We start from the raw sequence: 23,105 nt of genomic DNA on the forward strand, positions 1-23,105 counted from the left end.
GCCACAGGTTCAATCCCTGATCTGGGAAGATCCCACGTGCCACAGAGCAACTAAGCCTCTGTGCCACAACTACTGAATCTGTACTCTAGAGCCCAAGAGCCACAACTACTGAGCCCATGTGCTGCAGCTACTGAAGCCCGCATGCCCTAGAGCCCGTGCTCTGCAACAAGAAGCCACTGCAGTGAGAAGCCTACGCACTGCAACTAGAAAGTAGACCCTGCTTGCCGCAAGTAGATGAAAGTCCCTGCAGCAACGAAAACCCAATGCAGTCAAAAGTAAATACATAAATAAAATTATTAAAAAATTAAAAATAAAAACCCTACATAAATAAATGATATCTGAACAGTTATTAACACATTCAGTTCCGTTCATTCCAGTTCAGTCACTCAGTCGTGTCCAAGCTCTGTGACCCCATGGACTGCAGCACACCAGGCTTCCCTGTCCACCACCATCAACTCCTGGAGCCTATTCAAACTTGTCAGTAATGCCATCCAACTGTCTCATCCTCTGTCGTTCCCTTCTCCTCCTGCCTTCAATCTTTCCTAGCATTAGGGTCTTTTCAAATGAGTCAGTTCTTCGCATCAGGTGGCCAAAGTATTGGAGTTTCAGCTTCAGCATCAGTCCTTCCAATTAATATTCAGGATTGATTTCCTTTAGGATGGACTGGTTAGATCTCCTTGCAGTCCAAGGGACTCTCAAGAGTCTTCTCCAACACCTTAGTTCAAAAGCATCAATTTTTTGGCGCTCAGCTTTCTTCACAGTCCAACTCTCACATCCATACATGACCACTGGAAAAACCATAGCCTTGACTAAACATGTCATGTGGTGCAATCAAAAAACAAACTTACAGAACAAGAGATGAAGAGGAAATCAAAATGGTACATTAGAAAAATTAAACACAAAAGAAAGCAGTAATGGAGAAGCTGAGGAACTAAAAAATACATGACATATAGAAAACAAATAGCAAAATGGCAGAAATATCTTCATTCAGAAATGTCCTTTAAATGTGAATGGATTAGACTTACCAATTAAAAGCAGAAAGTGGCAGAATGGACTTTTAAAAATATATATATATATATGTTCTAAAACTAGACTCCAGTGATAGTTGCACAACTCCAAAAACTTACTGAAAATTATTGAATTCACATTTTAAATGGATGTATGTTATGGTATTTAAATTATGCCTCATTAAAGCTGTTAAAAATGACTTACATGCTCCAATCTACTTTTAAGAAAAGATGCAAATAAGATTGGTAGCTTTCACATTCATATGTACACTAAAGATGTAAAACACACAGCTATCTTTCTGTAATGGTTTAGGTACAGTGTTCTTATAACTAAGGGGCTAAAATTAATAACCTTTGGTCCTCTCCTTTCCCTATGATTTTATCAGATTAAATGATCCACACTCTCAATGCCACAGAAGAGCATGAAGTGAAATCTTGCAATTCAAGGACTGAACAATTCAAGGACTGGACATTTCCAGTTCTAACTTCACCCTGAAGGTCCACAAGCCCCAGTAATCTGTAATGTTTTGAGTAACAAATTTAAATTGCTGAGAAGACACGTCTGCACACTCCTTTGCTAGTGAGTGAATTTGGCTCTCAGAAGAAAAACACTTAGGTTTCCTTCAAACGAGTTGTACTCAAACTTTCACTGCTAAACTTTGGCTACTGTCCACAAACACACAATAGCTATTAGAAAAATCCTTTTTTAAAAAAGATTATTTGTCCTTCAAGTGCTTACCATAATCATTGGTCTGAAGTATTGAAATAACTCTATTAGTGACTATTACAATCATATCAATGGACTCAGTAAATGTCTTGCTGCTGCTATTGCTGTTAAGTCGCTTCAGTCGTGTCCGACTCTGTGCAACCCCATAGACAGCAGCCCACCAGGCTCCCCTGTCCCTGGGATTCTCCAGGCAAGAACACTGGAGTGGGTTGCCATTTCCTTCTCCAATACGTGAAAATGAAAAGTGAAACTGAAGTCGCTCAGTCGTATCCGACTCTTAGCGACCCCATGGACTGCAGCCTACCAGGCTCCTCCGTCCATGGGATTTTCCAAGCAAGAGTATTAGCAGTAAATGTCTTAGATGTCCCCAAATTTTCACATCAGTTTCACAAAGGAAAGGGCCCTTGTTGAACTTAACAAAAGGCTCTCTTTCACAATAGGTCTATAAACAGAGCCTTGGTGAAGTTTTCCGGTTTATAACTGACTATAAGTCCAAGTTACACACACACAAACTGGGATTGCTTGTGGTAAGCATGCTTGTACTTAGCCATAATTCAGGTGTGTGTACTTCTCTATCATTACCATTCAGATTAAATCTAAGTGCATTGAAAGAACATGTAAAAGATATGTTGAACTGTCAATGTACAAAATCAGGATCATATGTTTGCTGGGAATTCCCTGATGGTCCAGTGGTAACTGGGGCTTGCTTCCCAGGTAGCAATAGTGGAAAGAAGCCACCTGCCAATGCAGGAGACCTAAGAGACTTGGAATCAAACCCTGGGTTGGGAAGATCTGGAGGAGGAAATGGCAACCCACTCCAGTATTCTTGCCTGGAGAATCCTATGGACAGAGGAGCCTGGTGGACTATAGTCCACGAAGTCCCAAAGACACGACTGAAGCAACTTAGGACGCACCCATGCCAGTGGTCACTCTGTGCTTCCACTGCAGGGGGGGCCATGGGTTCAATCCCTGGTAGAGGAACTAAGATCCTGAAAGCTGTGCAGTGTGGCCAGAAATTTTAAAAAAATTAAAAAAGATCATGGGATGTATCATGGAGAAAGTAACATGGAAACATGCATTATCAAATGTAAAATATATAGCCAATGGAAATCTGCTGTATGGTTCAGGGAACTCAAACTGGGCCCCTATAACAATCTAGACCTATGTAAACATATGGCTGATTCATGTTGATGTTTGGTAGAAACCAACACAATACTGTAAAGCAATTATCCTTCAAATAACAAGAAATAAATTTTTTAAAAGATCATATATTTGGTAAATACATGCACTTCATTCATTGTGAGCATAGTGCTCATGTCAAGCTAAACCAAACACAAGGTTATATTTTCAACACAGCCTTCCACTTCCATTTTATTGTCATCTCTATCAGAGGTCAGTAAACTCAGTCCTCCCTTGGTATCCATGAAGGACTGGTTCCAGGAACCCCACAGATACCTAAATCTGCAGATGTTCAAGTCCCTGATATAAAATGGTATATATTTGCATATAATGTATGCACATTCTCCCGAGGACTTTAAATCACGTCCAGATAACACCTAATATTAATACAATGTAAATACTATGCAGACAGTTCCCAGCAAAGGGCAAATTAAAGTTTTGCTTTGGAGAACTTTCTAAATTTTTTTCTCCCTAGTATTTCCAACCCACAGTTGGTTGAATCTGTGGATTTGAAACCCAGAGATACTGAGGGCTGCCAGTAATAATGTCTTTACATTCCTTGGGTAAGTAAATGTTTAAAATTAAAGCATAGGGACTTCCCTGATGGCCTGGCAGTTAGAACTATGCACTCCCAATGTAGGGAGCCCAGGTTCAATCCCTGGTCAAGGAACTAGATCCCATATGGTGCAACCAAGACCCTGTGTGGCCAAATAAATATTTTTTTGAAATTAAATTAAAGCACAAACTGTGACATATTTGGATTGTAGTTACTTTTCATCAGAATAGAATTAATTTGTATATTTTCTTATCTGCTCTTTAGAGTCAGGCTGGGATGTGCATGTGCAGACCATTTGCTGCAAATCTGCAATGCTTGCACCTAGACACACCTCTCCTTGAGTGACAAAATACAGAGAAACTATATGGGACTAAAAATAACTTCATGCATTCTCAGTTAGGGAAAATCCTGGATAAAAGATGCAAAAAGACCAAAAAACCCAACTGCCACTGTTGAAGAGCTTGGAGCAAAAGCAAGGTACAGTGCATTCCCCCCACTCCTGCCCTGGAGGCACACACCACCACCTAAGTGGTGGGGAGACCACCTAAACCACCCCTCCGACCTGACTTGAACTCTAGACGCACCCTTGCATGTTCAGTCGCTCAGTTCTGTCCGACTCTTTGTGATACCATGGACTGTAGCCCACCAGGCTCCTCTGTCCCTGGGAGTTTTTCCAGGCAAGAATACTGGAGAGGGTTGCCATTTCCTCCTCCATGGGATCTTCCTGACCCAGGGGTCCAGCCCAGTGTGTCTCCCGCCCTCCACACAAATAAGGCACAAGCTCGCCCCCACCTCCCCCAGGGAGTGAGCAAAGAAGCCTGCTGGTTCTCACTGCCCAGCTGCTGCAGCACGGGCCCCAATAAAGCCTTGCCTGAATTTCCTGTCTGCCTCTGATCAATTTCTCTTGATTAAGGAGGCCAGGAACCCTAGTAGTAGCATTTATATTAACATCAACTGTATCTTCCCTATGCCATCCTTTCATTCAATAGTTTCAGAGCATCTAATCTGTTCCAGGCTTCATCCTAAGCACTGGAGAGACAGCGGGGAACAGGACAAGACAGGATCCCTGAATCACAGAGCTCTCAAACACCAAAACTTAATGCCTGAGCAGTAGCAAGTATATAAAATCTTGTTTAATGAAACTTAAGTACAGAAAAACCACTGCAAACATTTTTCACACAACAAACAAACTACAGACTTTTTAAATGCCCTGCCTGTTGACACACGCTACTGTTCAAGTATCCGCATTACTATTATTATAGAATCAGTCCCAGAAACCCGGGTTGTTGTTTTTTTTCTAAGATGTGACTTTTATCCATTTTTTACTTTTTTGCAAAATCCTTTTGACCTGAAATTCTAAACTCTAGTTGGTCCCCAAATTTTATTTTTAGAGACTTCAAAAAAATAGAACTATTTTTACTAACTTTTCTCTGTTTCCCAGCTTGAGTTGTATGTCAGCAGATTTAAGAAGACCAAAACTGGAATTTCCCTGGTGGTCTAATAACTAAGACTTCACACTCCCAACGCAGGAGGTCTGGGTTCAATCTCCGGTCAGGGAACTAGATTCCACATGCTGCAAATAACATGCCACAACTAAAAATCCTGCATGCCATAACTAATACCCAATGCAGTCAAATAAAGAAATAAATATTTATTTAAAAAGATGACTATCACTCAGGTACCGCCAAATGATTAGTCTTAATCTCTCTCCCCTTCCCCCACCTGTCTCCCACCACACCTCACTTTTCTGAAAGGAAGGTCTGCACCAGCCGCTACTAACACTGAGCCAGAACAACTGTCTAAGAGTCCAGCTTCTGGAATTCGCCTTCTCCTTCTCATCTCCAACATGTTTCTCTCCTTATTACGTTAGATCCTCTCACAATAGTCATCAGTGCACCTGCTCAAGCCCTCAACGTTGAAAGCAGAAAGCACTTTTGCTCACCCCTTATTTTTAGAGATGCATAAGCCTAATACCAGACAGCGTTCTCCTCCTGCAGGCTACAACTTGGCCTGGAAAGGCAGTCAGCTGAGTGACCTCAGGAAGCGACTTCCTACTCTACCTAGGCCTGTGGACTCAGGTTTAAGCATCTATTATGGAAACTCAGTCAGAACAAGAAACATGACTTGTCTGTACTTCTCAAAACAGTAGTGGCAACATACGACACTCAATAAAAATACCAGCTGAGGAGGATGAGAGTTGGCCCATTTCTAGGCAAAGCTGTGGACAAACAACCAGCTAAAAATTTCCTGGATACCTTCTCTCCTCCTTACATTTACTCTTCCCACAATTAGAACAGTTCTCTCCAAAGCTGGGTGTCCCAGGCAATCCAGTGGGGTGCAAGAAGGGAATACTCAAACTGTTTGGTTTACCTAAAATGAAGTAATTCAATTTTCCTAATATTCAGATTGCCTCTGTATATTATGGCATCACTGATGATGCAATGAACATGAACTTGGGTAAATTCTGGGAGATGGTGAGGGACAGGGAGGCCTGGCATGCTGCACTCCATGAGGTCACAAAGAGTTGAACAGAATTGGATGACTGAACAACAACATATTGCCTACAGGCCTTCACTGAGTCCACAAGTCAACTAGCCACAAGAGCTCTGTTCCACCAGGAACAGAGGAGAGCTCACAAGAGGAGAGCTCTGTTCCACCAGGCTATTACCTGCTCAGGGCACCTGAAGCTTACGTGCACTCAATTAAATGGACAGGTGGATTCTATTCTTCTAGGCAGCAGAAGAGTTACAACATTGTACTGAAAAGGAGAGTGATCAAGAAATTCTTTTGGCTACACAGGTTCATTGGTTTTCTCATGAAAAAGTACTTACAAGACCTCTTAAATTTAAAGCTGAGTTACTTTTTTTTTTCCCACAAAAGTTCCAAATTGACGGACTTTCTCTGGGATGATCAGTGACTGCCAGTAATATGTGCATGCTCAGTCACTTCAGTTGTGTCCGACTCTGCGACGTGTTGTCTGTCCATGGGATTCTCCAGGCAAGGACACTGGAGTGCGTGTCATGCCCTCTTCCAAGGGATATTCCTGATTCAGTGATCGAACTGGCATCTCCTGAGTCTCCTGCAATATAGGCAGATTCTTTACTGCCAAACTACTTGATAAATATTTACAAAACAACAGAGGCACTTTGTCACATCAAAGAAAGTGTGTTGTTTTTAAAATATGTGAAAAAGTAAATACTGTTCTAAAGAAATGCATCCTTGGAATGAATTTTGAAAAATAGGTGTTTGGAAATGTGTCATCTTTTGCTGCTGAAAAGATGGAACTGTGTTACTCTAAAAGCTCTTACATTTGTACATTTTAAAAACACAGAAATGGAATTTTCTAACATATTTCAATATTTTCCAAGAGAAGAATGAACTTTGAATCCATTGTTTATAACATTAAAACACAACACCTTCCTACCAGGAAGTACTGAATTCCACTTTAAAAATGAACATATACTGGCCAAGTTTCTACATTAAAAAAAAGCTTTAGAATAATTGGAGGATGGAGCAGAAGTACAAGTACCACAATCCAGTTAATTCTCACAGGGTCCCATTTTTAGAAAGGCTGCTCACTTAGTTTAATGCTTTATCACTGCATCTTGAAAAGAAAAAGAAATGCAAAAAAGCAAACTGGCTGTCTGAGGAGGCCTTACAAATAGCTGTGAAAAAAAAGAGAAAAGCAAGGAGAAAAGGAAAGATATACTCATTTGAATGCAGAGTTCCAAAGAATAGCAAGGAGAGAGAAGAAAGTCTTCCTCAGTGATCAATGCAAAGAAATAGAGGAAAATAATAGAATGGGAAAGACTAGAGATCTCTTCAAGAAAATTAGAGATACCAAGGAAAAATATCATGCAAAGATGGGCTCAATGAAGGACAGTAATGGTAGGGACCTAAAAGAAGCAGAAGATATTAAGAAGAGGTGGCAAGAATACACAGAAGAATTGTACAAAAAAGATCTTCACGACCTAGATAATCACGATGGTGTGATCACTCACCTAGAGCCAGACATCCTGGAATGTGAAGTCAAGTGGGCCTTAGGAAGCATCACTACGAACAAAGCTAGTGGAGGTGATGGAATTCCAGTTGAGCTATTTCAAGTCCTAAAAGATGATGCTGTGAAAGTGCTGCACTCAATATGCCAGCAAATTTGGAAAACTCAGCAGTGGCCAAAGGACTGGAAAAGGTCAGTTTTCATTCCAATCCCAAAGAAAAGCAATGTCAAAGAATGCTCAAACTACTGCACAATTGCACTCATCTCACATGCTAGTAAAGTAATGCTCAAAATTCTCCAGAGCCAGGCTTCAGCAATATGTGAACCATGAACTTCCAGATGTTCAAGCTGGCTTTAGAAAAGGCAAAGATCAAATTGCCAACATCCGCTAGATCATCGAAAAAGCAAGACAATTCCAGAAAAACATCTATTTCTGCTTTATCCATTATGCCAAAGCCTTTGACTGTATGGATCACAATATACTGGAAACTTCTGAAAGAGATGGGAATACCAGACCACCTGACCTGCCTCTTGAAAAACCTGTACGCAGGTCAGAAAGCAACAGTTAGAACTGGACATGGAACAACAGACTGGTTCCAAATAGGAAAAGGAGTACGTCAAGGCTGTATATTGTCACCCTGCTTATTTAACTTATTTGCAGAGTATACCATGAGAAGCGCTGGGCTGGAGGAATTACAAGCTAGAATCAAGATTGTTGGGAGAAACATCAATAACCTCAGATATGCAGATGACACCACTCTTATGGCAGAAAGTGAGGAAGAACTAAAGCGACTCTCAATGAAAGTGAAAGAGGAGAATGAAAAAGTTGGCTTAAAGCTCAACATTCAGAAAACTAAGATCATGGCATCCGGTCCCATCACTTCATGGCAAATAGATGGGGAAACAGTGGACACAGGGGCTGACTTTATTTTTCTGGACTCCAAAATCACTGCAGATGGTGACAGCAGCCATGAAATTAAAAAATGTTTACTCCTTGGAAGGAAAGTTATGACCAACCTAGACAGCATATTAAAAAGCAGAGACATTACTTTGCCAACAAAGGTCTGTCTAGTCAAGGCTGTGGTTTTTCCAGTAGTCATGTATGGATGTGAGAGTTGGACTATAAAGAAAGCTGAGTGCAGAAGAATTGGTGCTTTTGAACTGTGGTGTTGGAGAAGACTCTTGAGAGTCCCTTGGACTGCAAGGAGATCCATCCAGTCCATCCTAAAGGAGATCAGTCCTGGGTGTTCATTGGAAGGACTGATGTTGAAGCTGAAACTCCAGTACTCTGGCTACCTGATGCGAAGAGCTGACTCATTTGAAAAGATTCTGATGCTGGGAAAAATTGAGGGTAGGAGGAGAAGGGGATATCAGAGAATGAGATGGTTGGATGACATCACCAACTCAGTGGACATGGGTTTGGGTAAACTCTGGGAGTTGGTGATGGACAGGGAGGTCTGGCGTGCCGCAGTTCATAGGTCACAAAGAGTCAGACACGCCTGAGCAACTGAACTGAACTGAAATGCAGTTTCAGTTTTTGAACTAGCAGCTCCACAATTTCATTTTGCAATACACTCTGCAAATTATGCAGCTGACTCTGAAACTCAAGAGTCAATGTAGTTTTCATTTGAACTTACATATTTTTGAGGTATTTTCTCAGTGACGACAACCACGAAATTCAAGTATGAATGTAAAACCAACTTTGAATGGCTATATCATCCTGCTAAACTACACTTATCAAAAATAATTATATATGATTAATATTTGCATACTTGTTTATTTATAACTAGTTATACACAATTACAAATAAAGGATTTAGAGAAAGCAAAATTATTTGGGGCTGTTAGTAAAATTAAAAGCATTTTTATTTCTATTTTTATATTACACACAAATTAATGTCATACATGCATATCCCTTATAAACAAATTAGCATCTATTTCATAAGAATATACTGCATGTTCAACAACTTGTCAAAAGTCTGGAAAACAGATCTAGCCTACGAATGATACTCTTTTCCTTTTGGAGCCCAAACTCCTAAATTACTCCCTCTTCCGGCAATACTTTACTCAGCAATACTTCAAGAGAGAGGGAGGGAGGCAGCGACCAGCTTGGTTGGTAAAGAGGATTTAGAGTCAGGACTGGGTTCAAATCCAAGCGTCCTCTATGAAGTAGCCGCATTTCTTAACCTTTCACCTGATCAGTGCTTAGAGCAGTGTGACGTTCGTGGACCTGGCACCGCTCCAGTCGCTGATGAAGCGCCAGTGACAGTGGCATCTACACAGGTGTTTCCACAAGAGCCTGACGGACTCAGCACCGTTGTCTCTACCTGCTCCACTCGCCCCAGGGACTCTGGATGGTGGCAACACTTAAGGTTGTGAGGTGAGCTGCGTCCTTCTGGTGACACCGGAATGGTGATACTGATATAACCCGAACATTTCTCTCTTTAAATATACCAGGGGATCTAACTGCTATTAACTTATCTTCATAAGGCCAGGAAGATGAAGGACCTGGACGGAGGGGCGTCGGTGAGGCCCGCGGGGACTCAAGGCTCGGCCGGGCGCTCCCTGGGTGACGGATGCAGGAGGACAGGACCACGCTCCCGTCCACCCCAGGAGTGCAGCTTCGGACTCTCTCCTGGGCTTGCCCAAACGGAACCTCGGCCCTTCACCTCGCGCGCTTCACCCATCCCGGCCCCGAGCGGCTTGTCCCGGAGAGCAGTGCTCCCCAAGATCACTCCGGGGCACCGCGCCCACCTCCGGGGGTCGCGGACCCCCGCAGGAGTTCCGCCAAGAGAGTGCGAGGGAAAGGGTCCGACCCCTTCGCCTCAGGGTGGCTGCCCCGCGCGGAGAGGGAGCCGCACCCTGCGGTCTCCAGGGGCCTTACCTGGATGGTGTGGCCGCTGCCGGGGGCGGTGGGGCCCCCCACCAACTTGCAGTAGAGCTCGGGCCGGGGCCGCGCGCCCCCGGGTTCCCGCTCCCCGCAGGTGGCGGTGGCCCAAATCTTCGCCGCTTCGGCCAGATTGAAGTAGGGCGGGTGCAGGCTGAGCCGGGCCGGGGCCGGGGGCTGTCGAGCCGCCGCGCACCCCGCCGGCACCAGTAGCAGCGACAGCAGCGGCAGCACCGACCCCGGTGCCCAGTCCCAAACCCGCCCGGCCGCTGCCATCCCGCCGCGCGCGGTCCTCCTGGCTGGGCGGCCCGCGGAGGGGCTGGGGACCCCGCGGTGCCGGGAAAGATGCTCACGCGACCAGCGAGCGCCGCCCGGGCGTGGGTGGTGGCGGCGGATGCGCGCCCGCGCCCCACGCGCCGGGAGCCGGCGGCGAGGGGGCGGCTCCTCCGGGCTGGAACGTGCGGCGGCCGCAGCGGGCACCCGCCCGACCAGGAACTGACAGCGCCCGGCCCCGGCCCGGCCCAAGACTGCGGCTCCGCCAGCGCGCTGCAAACTTCGCGGGCGGGGAGGGCCAGAGGCGTGTCCGGGTTCCCACCCCCGCGGCTGAAGGGAGTCCCCGACCGCCCCACCTTCCCAACGCCCGGGCAGAGATCGGATAGCCCGCTTCTCCGGAGCCTCTAGGTGGACCTCGGACTAGGGGCAAGGAGGCTCCAGCGAACGGGGTGAGACAGTAGCTGCCACCGCCTGCAGAACCTCTAGCAGAGTCATTGTGGGTTCCGTTTCAGTTGTTCCATTCCGAGTTTCAGTAGTCGAAGGACAAGTCCCGTCAATTCTCAGTCACTGGGCGCCAACAAGATCTATAGCGTGGCAGACACATCCTGAGGGTGGGATCAAAGGCGCTCCAAGGGAACTGGGAGTGGCCGAAGGTATACAACTTAAAGACAGCCACTAGGGCAGGCTGTAGTTTGCTGGGCTGTAAAGCCACCTCACTGGAAAGACTGATGCTGAAGTTGAAGCCGAAATTGTTCAGCCACCTGATATGAAGAGCCGACTGACTGGAAATGACCCTGATACTGGGAAAGATTGAAGGCAAAAGAAGAAGGGAGTGGCAGAGGAGGAGATGGTTAGATAGCATCACTGACTCAATGGACATGAATTTGCGCAAACTGGGAGAGATGGTGAAGGACAGGGGAGCCTGGCGTGCAGCAGTCCATGAGGTTGCAAAGAGTCAGACATGACTGAGCGACTGAACAACAACAAACAAACCTACCTTGGGGAAAATCCTTCAGACGCCCCCATCTGCTGTGTTTTACAGGAAACAGCAATGCTCTTAGCTATCACATGGCCTCTGGGTAGAGGACAATAACCTCCCATCTCCTGGGGCTGAGGCTTCTTAGTCTAGTAGACAGGACACTTCACCAAAAAGGAGATGGCACAGGCCCTCTAACAATTGGAGGAGAGTGTCATTGCTGCAGGCCAGGACCGGCAAAAGTGCCTTGAGAAAGAAGGACTAGAGCTAGAGCTTCCAAAGTTGGAGAAGGAAAAAAAGGTAGGGTGTGAGAGCGCACCTGGAACAAAAATTGAGATGAAGATTAAAATGGAACAGTTGAAAGGAGAGAGAACTAACTAGCATATTTATTAAACACTGGGATAGGTTGTAGTAGGAAGGAAGCATGTCTATTTAATCTTATGTTCTTCAAAAACAAAAAGGAGAAAGGGATTTGTGGGGATAACAGAACTGTAAAGACTGATAAATTGACTACATAAAAAAAAGTGTGCACCAAAAAGAAAACAGAACAAGTCGGAAACAAATGAGGGAGGAAAAAATGTATGTCATAAATGACTTGTGATTAATGACTGTGATATATAAAATGCATTTACAAAATAATTCAAGAAAGCTGAAAACTAGGGGCTAAGAAATCTAACAATTGACAGGAAAATAAATCCTTCAAGCTAACAAACATATGAAAAAAATTTGACCTTTCTGAGAATTGAAATGCAAACATAACACCAGTAAGACTCAGGTTTCAACTATCAATTGGTGAAGATATTTTTTCTTTATTATAAAACAAAGTTGAAGAGAATTCAAAGAATCAATTCTAACACACTTGATAGAAATGAAAACCATATAACTTTTCAAGAGGGCAATTTTTGCAGTGCTTAGCAAATAACTTCATCTTGCATATATTCTGCCTTAACAATTTCACTTGTATAGATTTATATACAGGAAATGGTTAAGGAAGTTTGCTAAGATTTAATGGCAAGGACTTAGCAGAGAAACTTATAATTGTTTTAAGCTTGCATGCTCAGTCACTTCAGGTGTGTTCGACTCTAACCCTGTGGACTATAGCCCACCAGGCTCCTCTGTCCATGGGATTCTCCAGGCAAGAATACTGGAATGGATTGCCATGCCCTTCTCCAGGGGATCTTCCCAACCCAGGGATCGAACCAGCATCTCTTATGTCTCCTGCATTGGCAGGCAGGTTCTTTACCACTAGTGCTACCTGGGCCACAGCAGTTTTAAGCTTAGAAGAACCTAAATGTCCAATAGTAAGGAGCCAGGTAAATAAACTACAGTATACCTATGTAGTGAAATACTGTGAAGTCATTAAAATGATGTTATAGAAGTATTCTTTCTAACATAGAAAGATGTTCACGATATTTTAACAAAAAAGAAAGGATGTAAAATAATACATATGTACAAAAATTAACTGTATTTCTAAACACTAGAAACAAACCGCCCAAAAATGAAATTAAGAGTCATTTCATTTACAATATTCAAAAAGAATAAAAGTCTTAGGACTAAATTTAAGAAGTGCAAGACTTGAACATTTAAACAGTGTTAACTTGTAACCCAGCAATTACAATCCTAAGCCTGTATTCAAAATATTCACACAAAAAAAGTGTACGTGGGTGTTCATAACAACATTCATAATAGCCAAAAAGTGAAAATTCAATGCTTAGTAACTAGTGAATGGAAAAACAAAATGTGGTATAACCATCCAATGCAATATCATTAGCCATAAAAAAGAATAAAGATCTGATATGTGCTACAACATGGACGAACCTTGAAAAACATTACACTAGGTGAAGGAAGCCAGACACAAAAGGTCAACATATGTAATGGGGAGTAACTGCTAATGGATATGGGAATTTTCTGGGGGTGGGGAGAAATGATGCAAATGTTCTGGAATTAGATAGAGGTGATGGTTGTACGACTCTGTGAATATACAGTTGACCCTTGAATAACAAGGATTTGAACTGCAAGTGTCCACTTACACATGGATTTTTTTCAATAAATAGTTACTACAATACTTGTTTAGTTGCTAAATTGTGTCTGACTCTTTGCTACCCCAGGGACTATACCCCACCAGCCTCCTCTGTCCATGGAATTTCCCAGGCAAGAATACTGGACTGGGTTGCCATTTCCTTCTCCAACTACATGGTCCTTGAAGCAGAACTGGGGATATAAGAAGCCACCTTAAAGTTATTCTTGAATTTTTGACTAGGGGGTACGGTCAACACCCCTAACCCCTACGTTGTTCAAAGGTCAACTTTAATACTAAAAAACACTGAACCATCCACTTTAAAAGTCAATTTATGGTATATGAATTGCATCTTAACACAACCATTATTAAAAAAGAATTTTTGCAGAACTGAAATATACATTATATATAAAAGTATATATAAATGTGTGCATGTGCATACATGTGTATGTGAAAGCACATTCAAAGAGATTTTGAAAGTTACACAAGAAGATGTTCAAGAGTGAATTGATGTGATAGAAGGAAGGGACTTTGTGTATATTCTTTTTGCTATGTCTATATTTTAAAATTTTTTCCAGTCATAAACTTATGCTGCTTTGCCCTAATAAGAACATTCATATTTTAATAAATTAATGAATGCCCAGCACTGCCTGGAATAGTCCCACTGAGGTGGTGTGGTTCTATCTAAATTGATGAAAGAACATTGTGAGAAATTGAGACAGATTTTACTTTCTTTTTATAATGTCCTTCCATACAAGATTATCTGAAGGAAAATATTCAACAAACAGCTAAGATTCCAAAATTCTTTTATCAATATGCAAATATGAAAGCAAAGTCTACATTGACGACACTGTTCTCTACCCAGCCAGTAACTCCCCATGAAACCAGGCCTGCTCACTGAGAGCCTCTGAGGTCAGAACCCCTAGCAGCAGAATCGACCATCTGTGGATGCAAATCAGCACTTCTTCCTCATAGAACTTTGTATTTTGCTCTGGTGATGATGGTGGTTTAGTTGCTAGGTCGTGTCCGACTCTTGTGACCCCATGGACTGTAGCCTGCCAGGCTCCTCTGTCCAAGGGATTCTCCAGGCAAGAATATTGGAGCAGGTTGCCATTTCCTTCTCCAGGGGATCTTCCCAACCCAAGAGTTGAACCCGGGTCTCCTGCAATGTAGGCAAATTCTTTACCGACTGAGCTATGAGGGAAGCCTGTATTTTGCTCTAAAAGGCAACAATTACGAGCATGACACACAAATTGCTGTATTGTACATGGCAGTATTTCTCTTTGATATGTTTTATTACAGTCCCTACCTAGTCAGATAGTATGTGATATCCTTGACTTCACACTGTCATTGCTATTTAAAAATAACTTTGTGATGTCAAAGCACAATAGGTATGTTTGCCACTGAGAACAGCTTTAAAGGTGAACAAATAAAAGCTACACATATAAAGTTCATATTTGTTAGTTAAACTGTCTCTCTAAAGACTGTGTATCCAGGATCTTCCCTAGTGGTCCAGTGGCGAGAGTCTGCATATCTCCTGCAGGGGACCTGGGTTCAATCTCTGGTCAGAGCACTAGATCCTGCTCACCACAACTAAAGATCCCACATGCCACGGTGAAAATCAAAGATCCTGAGTGCTCTAAGACCCTACACAGCCAAATAATTAGTTAATCAAAAAAAGACCATGTATCCAAAACAAATACCCCAGGAGCACCAATACTCCATAGTTCTAGATATGGGAGATTTGATGGGAATGATGACACTTTGGCTGGGGGAGAGCAGAATGGTCACTCTGAAGTTTAAATGAAGAAACGTGTGAGTAAGTGCTTTTAAATACTAAGGCAGCAAATAGAAGGCACACTTGTGTTTTTAAGGCAAAATGGGGTTCTTGTGTTTTAATGGCAAAAGATGATGCTTGAAGAAATTAAATGACTTGCCTACATTTTAAGAAAAATAGGAATAATAAACAGGACCCAGACGTGCTGATTCTCAGTTCCTGCTCCTAGGAGGACCCTGGGGGAAAACCCATGTGAGGTGTGAAAGCTGCAGAAGTATCCCGAGCACAGGAGGAGATATTGATTTACTTAGCTCTAGAGGGATGGGTGTGAGAGACATGCAAAGAAGTGGGTAAACAAACCCAAACTAACACAGTGAACTTGGGGTTTGGCTGACCTCTTAATACTTCAGAAGTGATTCATGCATAACTCTGTCCTTCAGATCTTAACTTAGAAATGCAACTTGCCTTGCCATTGTTGCAAAATATTTCCCTAGTATCAAGAAAGAAGACTGCAAGGGTGGTAGCGGCACTGTTCACCAAGGGCATAATCAATAGGTTGTTATTTCCTTCTCCACCTCATCTCAAGGCTTCTTGTAATGATGCTCCCTTGGCACATGGCCTGGGTCTGGCTCATAATCTCAGCTCAGAACCCCCAGTGTTCAAACCGAGTGGAATTCTCAGTATCCTGTATTTCTACTCACTGCAAGCAGATCCCAGCTTCAGCCGGAACCTTGACATTGGTACGGTGCTTTAGGGTACTCCCTGGTAGTCAGCTCTGCCAAAGACCCCGCGAAGCACTCACATTCCAATTGCATGAATTTCCTCTCCAGCTCTTGTTTCACACACTCCACCTTGGCCTTTATATGAAATGTGCAATTGGGCAGAGCAGGTAATTTTATATATTTGTTACTAAGGAGAATTCCTTTTTCCTCATCAGCTGTATGTTACTAGAAGCAGTGGGGCTAGGATAAAAGAAAGGCTGTATCTAGGTAATAAATACCTTTTCTTAACGATGAAACTTTTTCGTATCAGCCCAGAGCTTACCCTGAAAGGTAAGTGGGCAGAAGTCATTATTCTCATTTTGTGGATGAGTGAAAATAAGGTAGTGAGTAATTAGACCAACTGGCTCAGGCATAGTGGAAATTTAAGAAATGGAGACTTCACTCTCTTGACGTGAAGGTTAAGTAATTTATCTGGCAGAGATTTTGAGTGAAAATTAGAAAGCAGCCTCTAAATTATACCCTTGAGTCATTTTATCATTTTTCCAAACTTTTGTGCCACCCAAAAAGCAGAGACATTACTTTGCCAACAAACGTCCATCAAGTCAAGGCTATGGTTTTTCCAGTGGTCATGTGTGGATGTGAGAATTGGACTGTGAAGAAAGCTGAGTGCCGAAGAATTGGTGCTTTTGAACTGTGGTGTTGGAGAAGACTCTTGAGAGTCCCTTGGACTACAAGGAGATCCATCCAGTCCATCCTAAAGGAGATCAGTCCTGGGTGTTCATTGGAAGGACTGATGTTGAAGCTGAAACTCCAATACTTTGGCCACTTCATGCAAAGAGATGACTCATTGGAAAAGATCCTGATGCTGGGAGGGATCGGGGGCAGGAGGAGAAGGGGATGACAGAGGATGAGATGGCTGGATGGCATCACCGACTCAATGGACATGAGTTTGAGTAAACTCCAGGAGTTGGTGATGGACAGGGAGGCCTGGAGTGCTGCGAGTCATGGGGTCGAAAAGAGTTGGACACGACTGAGTGACTTAACTGAACTGAACTGAAATTTAAGGATTTGAACCCAGTTGAATGACTTCTATGACCACAAAATGTGATCCAACCGGCAATGTTCAGCCACACAGCAGTTTATTTCCATGTCAAAAATACCTCACATCAGAGACATGCATTTTGGTAAGAATTTGTCCAACAGATCCAATAGAGGATTGGTTCACAATAAAAGATGAAAACTCTTATGAACAGAGACTGGCCCAAAGATATTTTTCTTTTTCTCTTTTGAGATCTCTAAGCAGTGAGTTATACCAAGCAGCAGATTGGTAAATACTTGTCAAAATTCAGATTGAATTAATTTTACTTAACTACTAGAACATAGGGTTAGTAGGTAATTTTGTAAACCATATAATCACTGAAATCTCTCATCACTTAATGCTCTTTAATAACCATCTTAGTGCTGAGCAGTTCACAGAACAAATGAGGGTGTTGATTTCAATACTTGTTTCTTTAATTGAAAGAAAATGAAAGCGAAGTCACTCAGTCGTGTCCAACTTTTTGTGACCCCATGGACTGTAGCCTACCAGGCTCCTCCGCCCATGAGATTTTCCAGGCAAGAGTACTGGAGTGGGTTGCGATTTCCTTCTTCAGGGGATCTTCCCCAACCCAGAGATCGAACCTGAGTCTCCCGCATTATAGACAGATGGTTTAGTGTCTGAGCCACCAGGAAAGTCATCTTTAAAAAAAAAAAAAAATATTTATTTATTTTAATTGGAGGCTAATTACTTTACAATAGTGTAGTGGTTTTTGCCATACAATGACATGAATCCACCATGGGTGTACATGTGCTCCCCATCCTGAACTCCCCTCCCACCTCCCTCCCCATCCCATCCCTCAGGGTCATCTCAGTACACCAGCCCTGAGTGCCCTGTCTCATGCATCAAACCTGGAAAATCCTCTTTATTTAATTGAATAAATTCTTTATTTAATTGAAGTATAGTTAATTTACAATGTTGTGTTGGTTTCAAGTGTACAGCAAAGTGATTCGGTTATACATGTGTGTGTGTGTGTATATATATATATATAATCTTGTTCAGATTCTTTTCCATTAGAAGTTATTAAAAGACATTGCATATAATTCCCTGTGCTACACAGTAGGTCGTTACTGCTAACCTATTAGGTATATAATAGTTTGTATATGTTAGTCCCAAACTCCTAATTCCCCACTATCCCCTCTTTCCTGTTCCCCACTATCCCCTTTGATAGCCATAAGTTTGTTTTCTATGTCTGTGAGTCTATTTGTCTTGTAAATAACTTTTTTTCCAAAATAGGTAGTTTTATTAACATTTAAAACCAATTTTATGATTATTGAAATTATAATAGGCAGAGCTTTTAATGATTGTTGAAATAAAATTACAATACGCAGTGCTTTTAATGGAGCAACGTATTGAACACTACAGATTAGACAAAAGTCCTGGAATTGGAAGTAAAACCCATTATTGAACAGAAAGCCTTGGTTGCTGACAATCTCGACATATGACAAACCTAAGGGAGTCAGTAATGAAGTCCAGGATCGGTAAACGCGAGCAGATATTGCAGATGCCAGCCACTAGATGGTTTTCCCACGCAGGGGTAAATAACTTTTTGTATCATTTTTTAGATTCCACATATTAAGTGATACTGTTAGGGGAAGCACACTGACTGAAACCACCCACCCTGGCCAGACACCATAGTAACCATTTGCATGAGTTGTTTTAGGACAGGAGGTCCTGGTAAGGAACACGGAACTAATAAGCCACCACCAACCGGAAGAGCTCAGGAAAGGTCAAAAGGAGACACCACATATCCGACCCCCTCCCAGAATCCTTCTGGCATCCATCTTGGCTGAACAAGGCGTGCACCACCAGGAAGGACTCTGAGTCAGAATGATTGGCTAAAGACAACCGGAAACTAATCCCGTCACCATAAAACCCGAGACTGCAAGTCACGTGGCAGAGCTGTTCTCCTGGGTTCCCTTACCCTACTGCTCTCCGCCTGGGTGCCCCTTCCCAATAAAATCTCTTGCTTTGTCAGCACATGTGTCTGCTCAGACAATTCATTTCTGAATGTTAGACAAGAGCCCAGTTTGACCCTGGAAGGGGTCACCCTTCCTGCAACAATATCATATAACTCATTACTTTTTAAGAAGTCAATGTAGATTCAGCTTGCTCATTTCTCCATTTTTTTAATCTAGATTTGTAATAGAGTACCAAGCGATGCTTATGGGACTCACAAACTATTTCCTTATCTCATACAGTGAGCTCTTCATGGAAGTAAATTCCAAAGAGGATTCTGAGTGGCTGGTTAGACAGCCAGGCCTATAAATCAACTAGAAAATATGAGTATAACTTCATGAGTGACTTTCAGGAGATGGGAGGAGATGAGAGAGGGACAGAGTCAATGCTATGTAAATAATATGAAGAAATGAGAAAAAGAAATACCCAAAGAGTCATGGGAACTCTTAACATAATCTCTGAAGGACATAGAAATGACTAGCTGCCTACCAAGGATTGGTTCTCCCCTTCCAGAGTGTAAAATTGTGCTGGAAAGTGGTTGCTGGCTCCAGGAATATATTTCCCACCCTACTTGCATCTAGGTGGGGTCATTAACTGATTTTGAACTAATGAAAGAGGGAGGAGAAGTGATCCATAAAAACCTCTTGCATGGTCCTTCACGTTTTACCTCTTTTCTTGCCTGGGAGCTCAGGGCTCCAGTGCCCTAGGAGCTGATTATATTCTGTCCTACATTTCCAACATTAAATATTATTTGTATTCAGCTCCATTGTAGGTTCCCTAACTGCAAGAAAAAGTGTCTCTTACACCACCTTGCAGAGTGATGATGACTTAATAGGTGGTTAATAAATATGTATGACTTGATCAGTTGGTTTGGTTGGTGTAATCTGGTGTAATTTTATAGCTCTTCATGCCATTAACTGTGTGCACATGCTCAGTCATGTCTGACTCTTTGAGACCCCATGGGCTGCAGTCTGCCAAGCTCCTATATCCATGGAATTTTCCAGGCAAGAATACTGGAGTGGGTTGCCATTTCCTCCTTCAAGGGATCTTCCCAACCCAGGGACTGAACCCACGTGTCCTGCATTCGAATTCTTTACCATTCGGAAACTTTACCCCCTGAGCCATCGGGGAAGCCCCAAGAGCATTCCCAAATACTGATGCCCTCTTCCAATCTTTAGAACATCAGCTGTATTTTCCAAATATCGTAATTCTGCCTTATTCAGAAAAATAGAATATGTATTTATATAACTTTTAAGCACAATTTAGTTTAAATTTTTTTTTAATTTTATTATTGTTACAGTGGTGGCCCCCCAGTGAACCACATCTCTCAGAACTGTCCTTGTGTTGTTCCTTCCCACCCTGAGTCTGAGTTTGGTCTGATGACTTGCTTTAGTAAATGAGATATTAGCAAGTTTGGTGCAAACAGAAACTTGACAAGTGTTTGTCATCCTAGAATTCTTCTTGGAACATAGACCAACCACCCTGCTGAAGCAAGAATGTATAGAGAGGTCCTGGAATATGTGAGGCCATGCTAAGAATTGTGAGTAAAGCCAGCTTGGTCTTAAAAGTCCCATTCAAGGCATCAGCCCAAGCCACCAGCAAGAGAGATCCCAGGTGAGACCAGTAGACCCGTCTAGCTGATTTCAGCCTAGGCTGCCAAATCATGAAAAGTTGTTTTAAGCCACCGGCTTTAGGATGGTCTATTACACAATAGCAGACAACCAAAATAGTCAGAATCTTATTTCTTATTCATCAATATGCACATTCTGGTCTTAAATGCCTTGAGTTAGCATTAACAGTAAAATATATCAATGGAATACTCTTCCCAATTAGAATGAGGAAGTTTTATTTCTAGACACTCCTGGGAAACAGATTTTAGAAATTGACTTTTGCATTTAGATTTTTTTTTTCTATGTAGTTGATGTCTTTAAGACAAATGAAGTTTAGCTCTACTTATTTTTTTTTCCTGGCTTTTGCCCTGGGTAAGCATCTAGGGAAATGAAAAATTTGATCTCATGAGTTTTATGCCCTGATTTTCACTCTTGCCAAAATGCACTGCTAACTTCATTCCAAGTTTAAAAAAAAAAAATGTTCTTGTAAATGTGGTATCTGCCACGGCATCAAGAGGAATGCCAGAAAAGACAATTCTATAAAAATAGGTTTCTTCATTCCGTATCTATGTGATTCCACAGTCAGAGACTCTGCTAGTAGCTATCTTGCGGGTCATAGTTTTTCTCTGAAAATAGGCTTTTTACCATTTGTGAGACTTTGGCCTCTTATTTTCCCTCAACTTGGATTGGTGTTTTATGCTTCCTTCTTTTCTTCTTCATGTACCTTTCATAGCTTGATCTCTGAAGGAAGTATTTCTCCCTTATCTCTCAGTTGGGAAATGTAGCTTGCCTTGAATAAGAGTTTCTTTCATAAGTTCATCAAGCACTGGAAAACTCAAGAACACGGTAAGCAAAAAGTATTTTAAAACTGAAAGAAAGGCAGCAAAAACTAGTTTTTCAGTTGTTGAGATGGTTTTAGAATTGTCATGCCTCATTTAAATCACTGCTAATCAAAGTGTGGTCTGTGAACCACTGCCAGTCCCTACACTGTCATTGCAAAGAGAAAAATACAAAAACTGAGAGTTTATAAATATTTTTAGCGATTTGATATTGCCATGACATCCAACCATATGATCATTTTCCTCATAACCCAGTTTTATTGTATATTACAAAATACTGGTTAACAGTAGATTGGAATATTTTTAAAATGGTCTTTCTTCACTGCTTAAAAAGCACTAGTGTAAATGATCTCTCCAAATTATCTTCCAGCCTCAGGCCTAGAAAAGTGTGGAAGCCAGAGTGGGTAGGTAAAAAACATTTGTTGATTGATTGCTAATGACTTGATGGGCAGTTTCTAGGCCCATGATGCTCTAATAGTAAGTTAAATCTTTACCATTCACTAAATAATACATACAGCAAATATAAAAAAGTCAGAGTTTTATCAAGTTTTTGTTTTTTTTAAGGGCATGAAATAACCTGCCTAATTCTCTTGGCTTGGTATGAGTAATTAATCATACCCACATTTAGAGAACTCAAAAGAAATGACACATATGCTAAAGGTAAAATTAGCTTTCACTTACTCCATAATAGCACTGACTGATTCAGCTGTCTTTGAGCAAAGAGAGATGGTGTAAGGTGTTGAGCTCCACGTAAGGACAAAACCCATGACTCATTCCTTATGAAGAATAAATGCATCATTGGGTTATATCAGGTGAAAGCCACTCCTTACACTTAGTACAGGAAATCATGTGTCTTCAAAATCGCTTTATATCCTAGAACACCTTTATTAACTCAGACTCCAGATTAAGAAGGCTGAATATACACTAAATATTATGGTGTTTATCTGTAGACCTCTTCCTGCCCCACAGGACCTCAGCTTCAGGGCAGCTTAGATGTGGTTTTGCTCTGACCTCTGCCCTAGTTCCATTAATTGGGTGATGGCCTCCTTCCTGTAGGGCTTCTCTATTGGCTCAGTGGTAAAAGAATCCTCCTGCAATGCAGGAGACATGGGTTCAACCCCTGGGTTGGGAAGATCATCCAGAGAAGGAAATGGCAACCCACTCCAGTTTTCTGGCCTGGGAAATGCCACCGACAGAGGAGCCTGGTGGCCTACAGTCCATGGAGTCACAAGAGTCTGACACGATTTAGCAACTAAGCCACCACCACCTCTTTCCTATGTGATTGAAAGCAAGCCAGTTAGTCTTTATGTGCTTCAGATCACTCACCGGGGAAAAAAACCAAAAAACAAAAAACTTTTTTAATGAGGACAAGGACACCACGAAGAGTAACTGACATAAGGCGTGAACATGTCTGTGACAGTGCTGGATGGGCCCCAGTTGGGGTTCACCATCCTTTTCCCTTCACCTTGCCCTTGCTCCCCTGA

General features: G+C 42.3%; 1 protein-coding gene across 3 annotated transcripts in view; it reads right to left on the bottom strand.

The window, feature by feature from the left end:
* Window positions 1-10,878, bottom strand: part of LAMA3 (laminin subunit alpha 3) — a 247,400-nt gene extending 236,522 nt beyond the window's left edge. For all 3 annotated transcript variants that reach the window (XM_065932447.1, XM_065932446.1, XM_065932445.1), the window contains exon 1: window positions 10,350-10,878. In XM_065932447.1, coding sequence (XP_065788519.1) covers window positions 10,350-10,628 — 279 coding nt within the window. In that variant the 5' untranslated portion in view covers window positions 10,629-10,878. The remainder of the gene's footprint in view (window positions 1-10,349) is intronic.
* Between the last annotated feature and the right edge of the window lie 12,227 nt (window positions 10,879-23,105).

Source organism: Muntiacus reevesi, chromosome 4 (genome assembly GCF_963930625.1).
Source record: "Muntiacus reevesi chromosome 4, mMunRee1.1, whole genome shotgun sequence".
In the NCBI taxonomy this organism is placed as follows: Eukaryota; Metazoa; Chordata; class Mammalia; order Artiodactyla; family Cervidae; genus Muntiacus; species Muntiacus reevesi.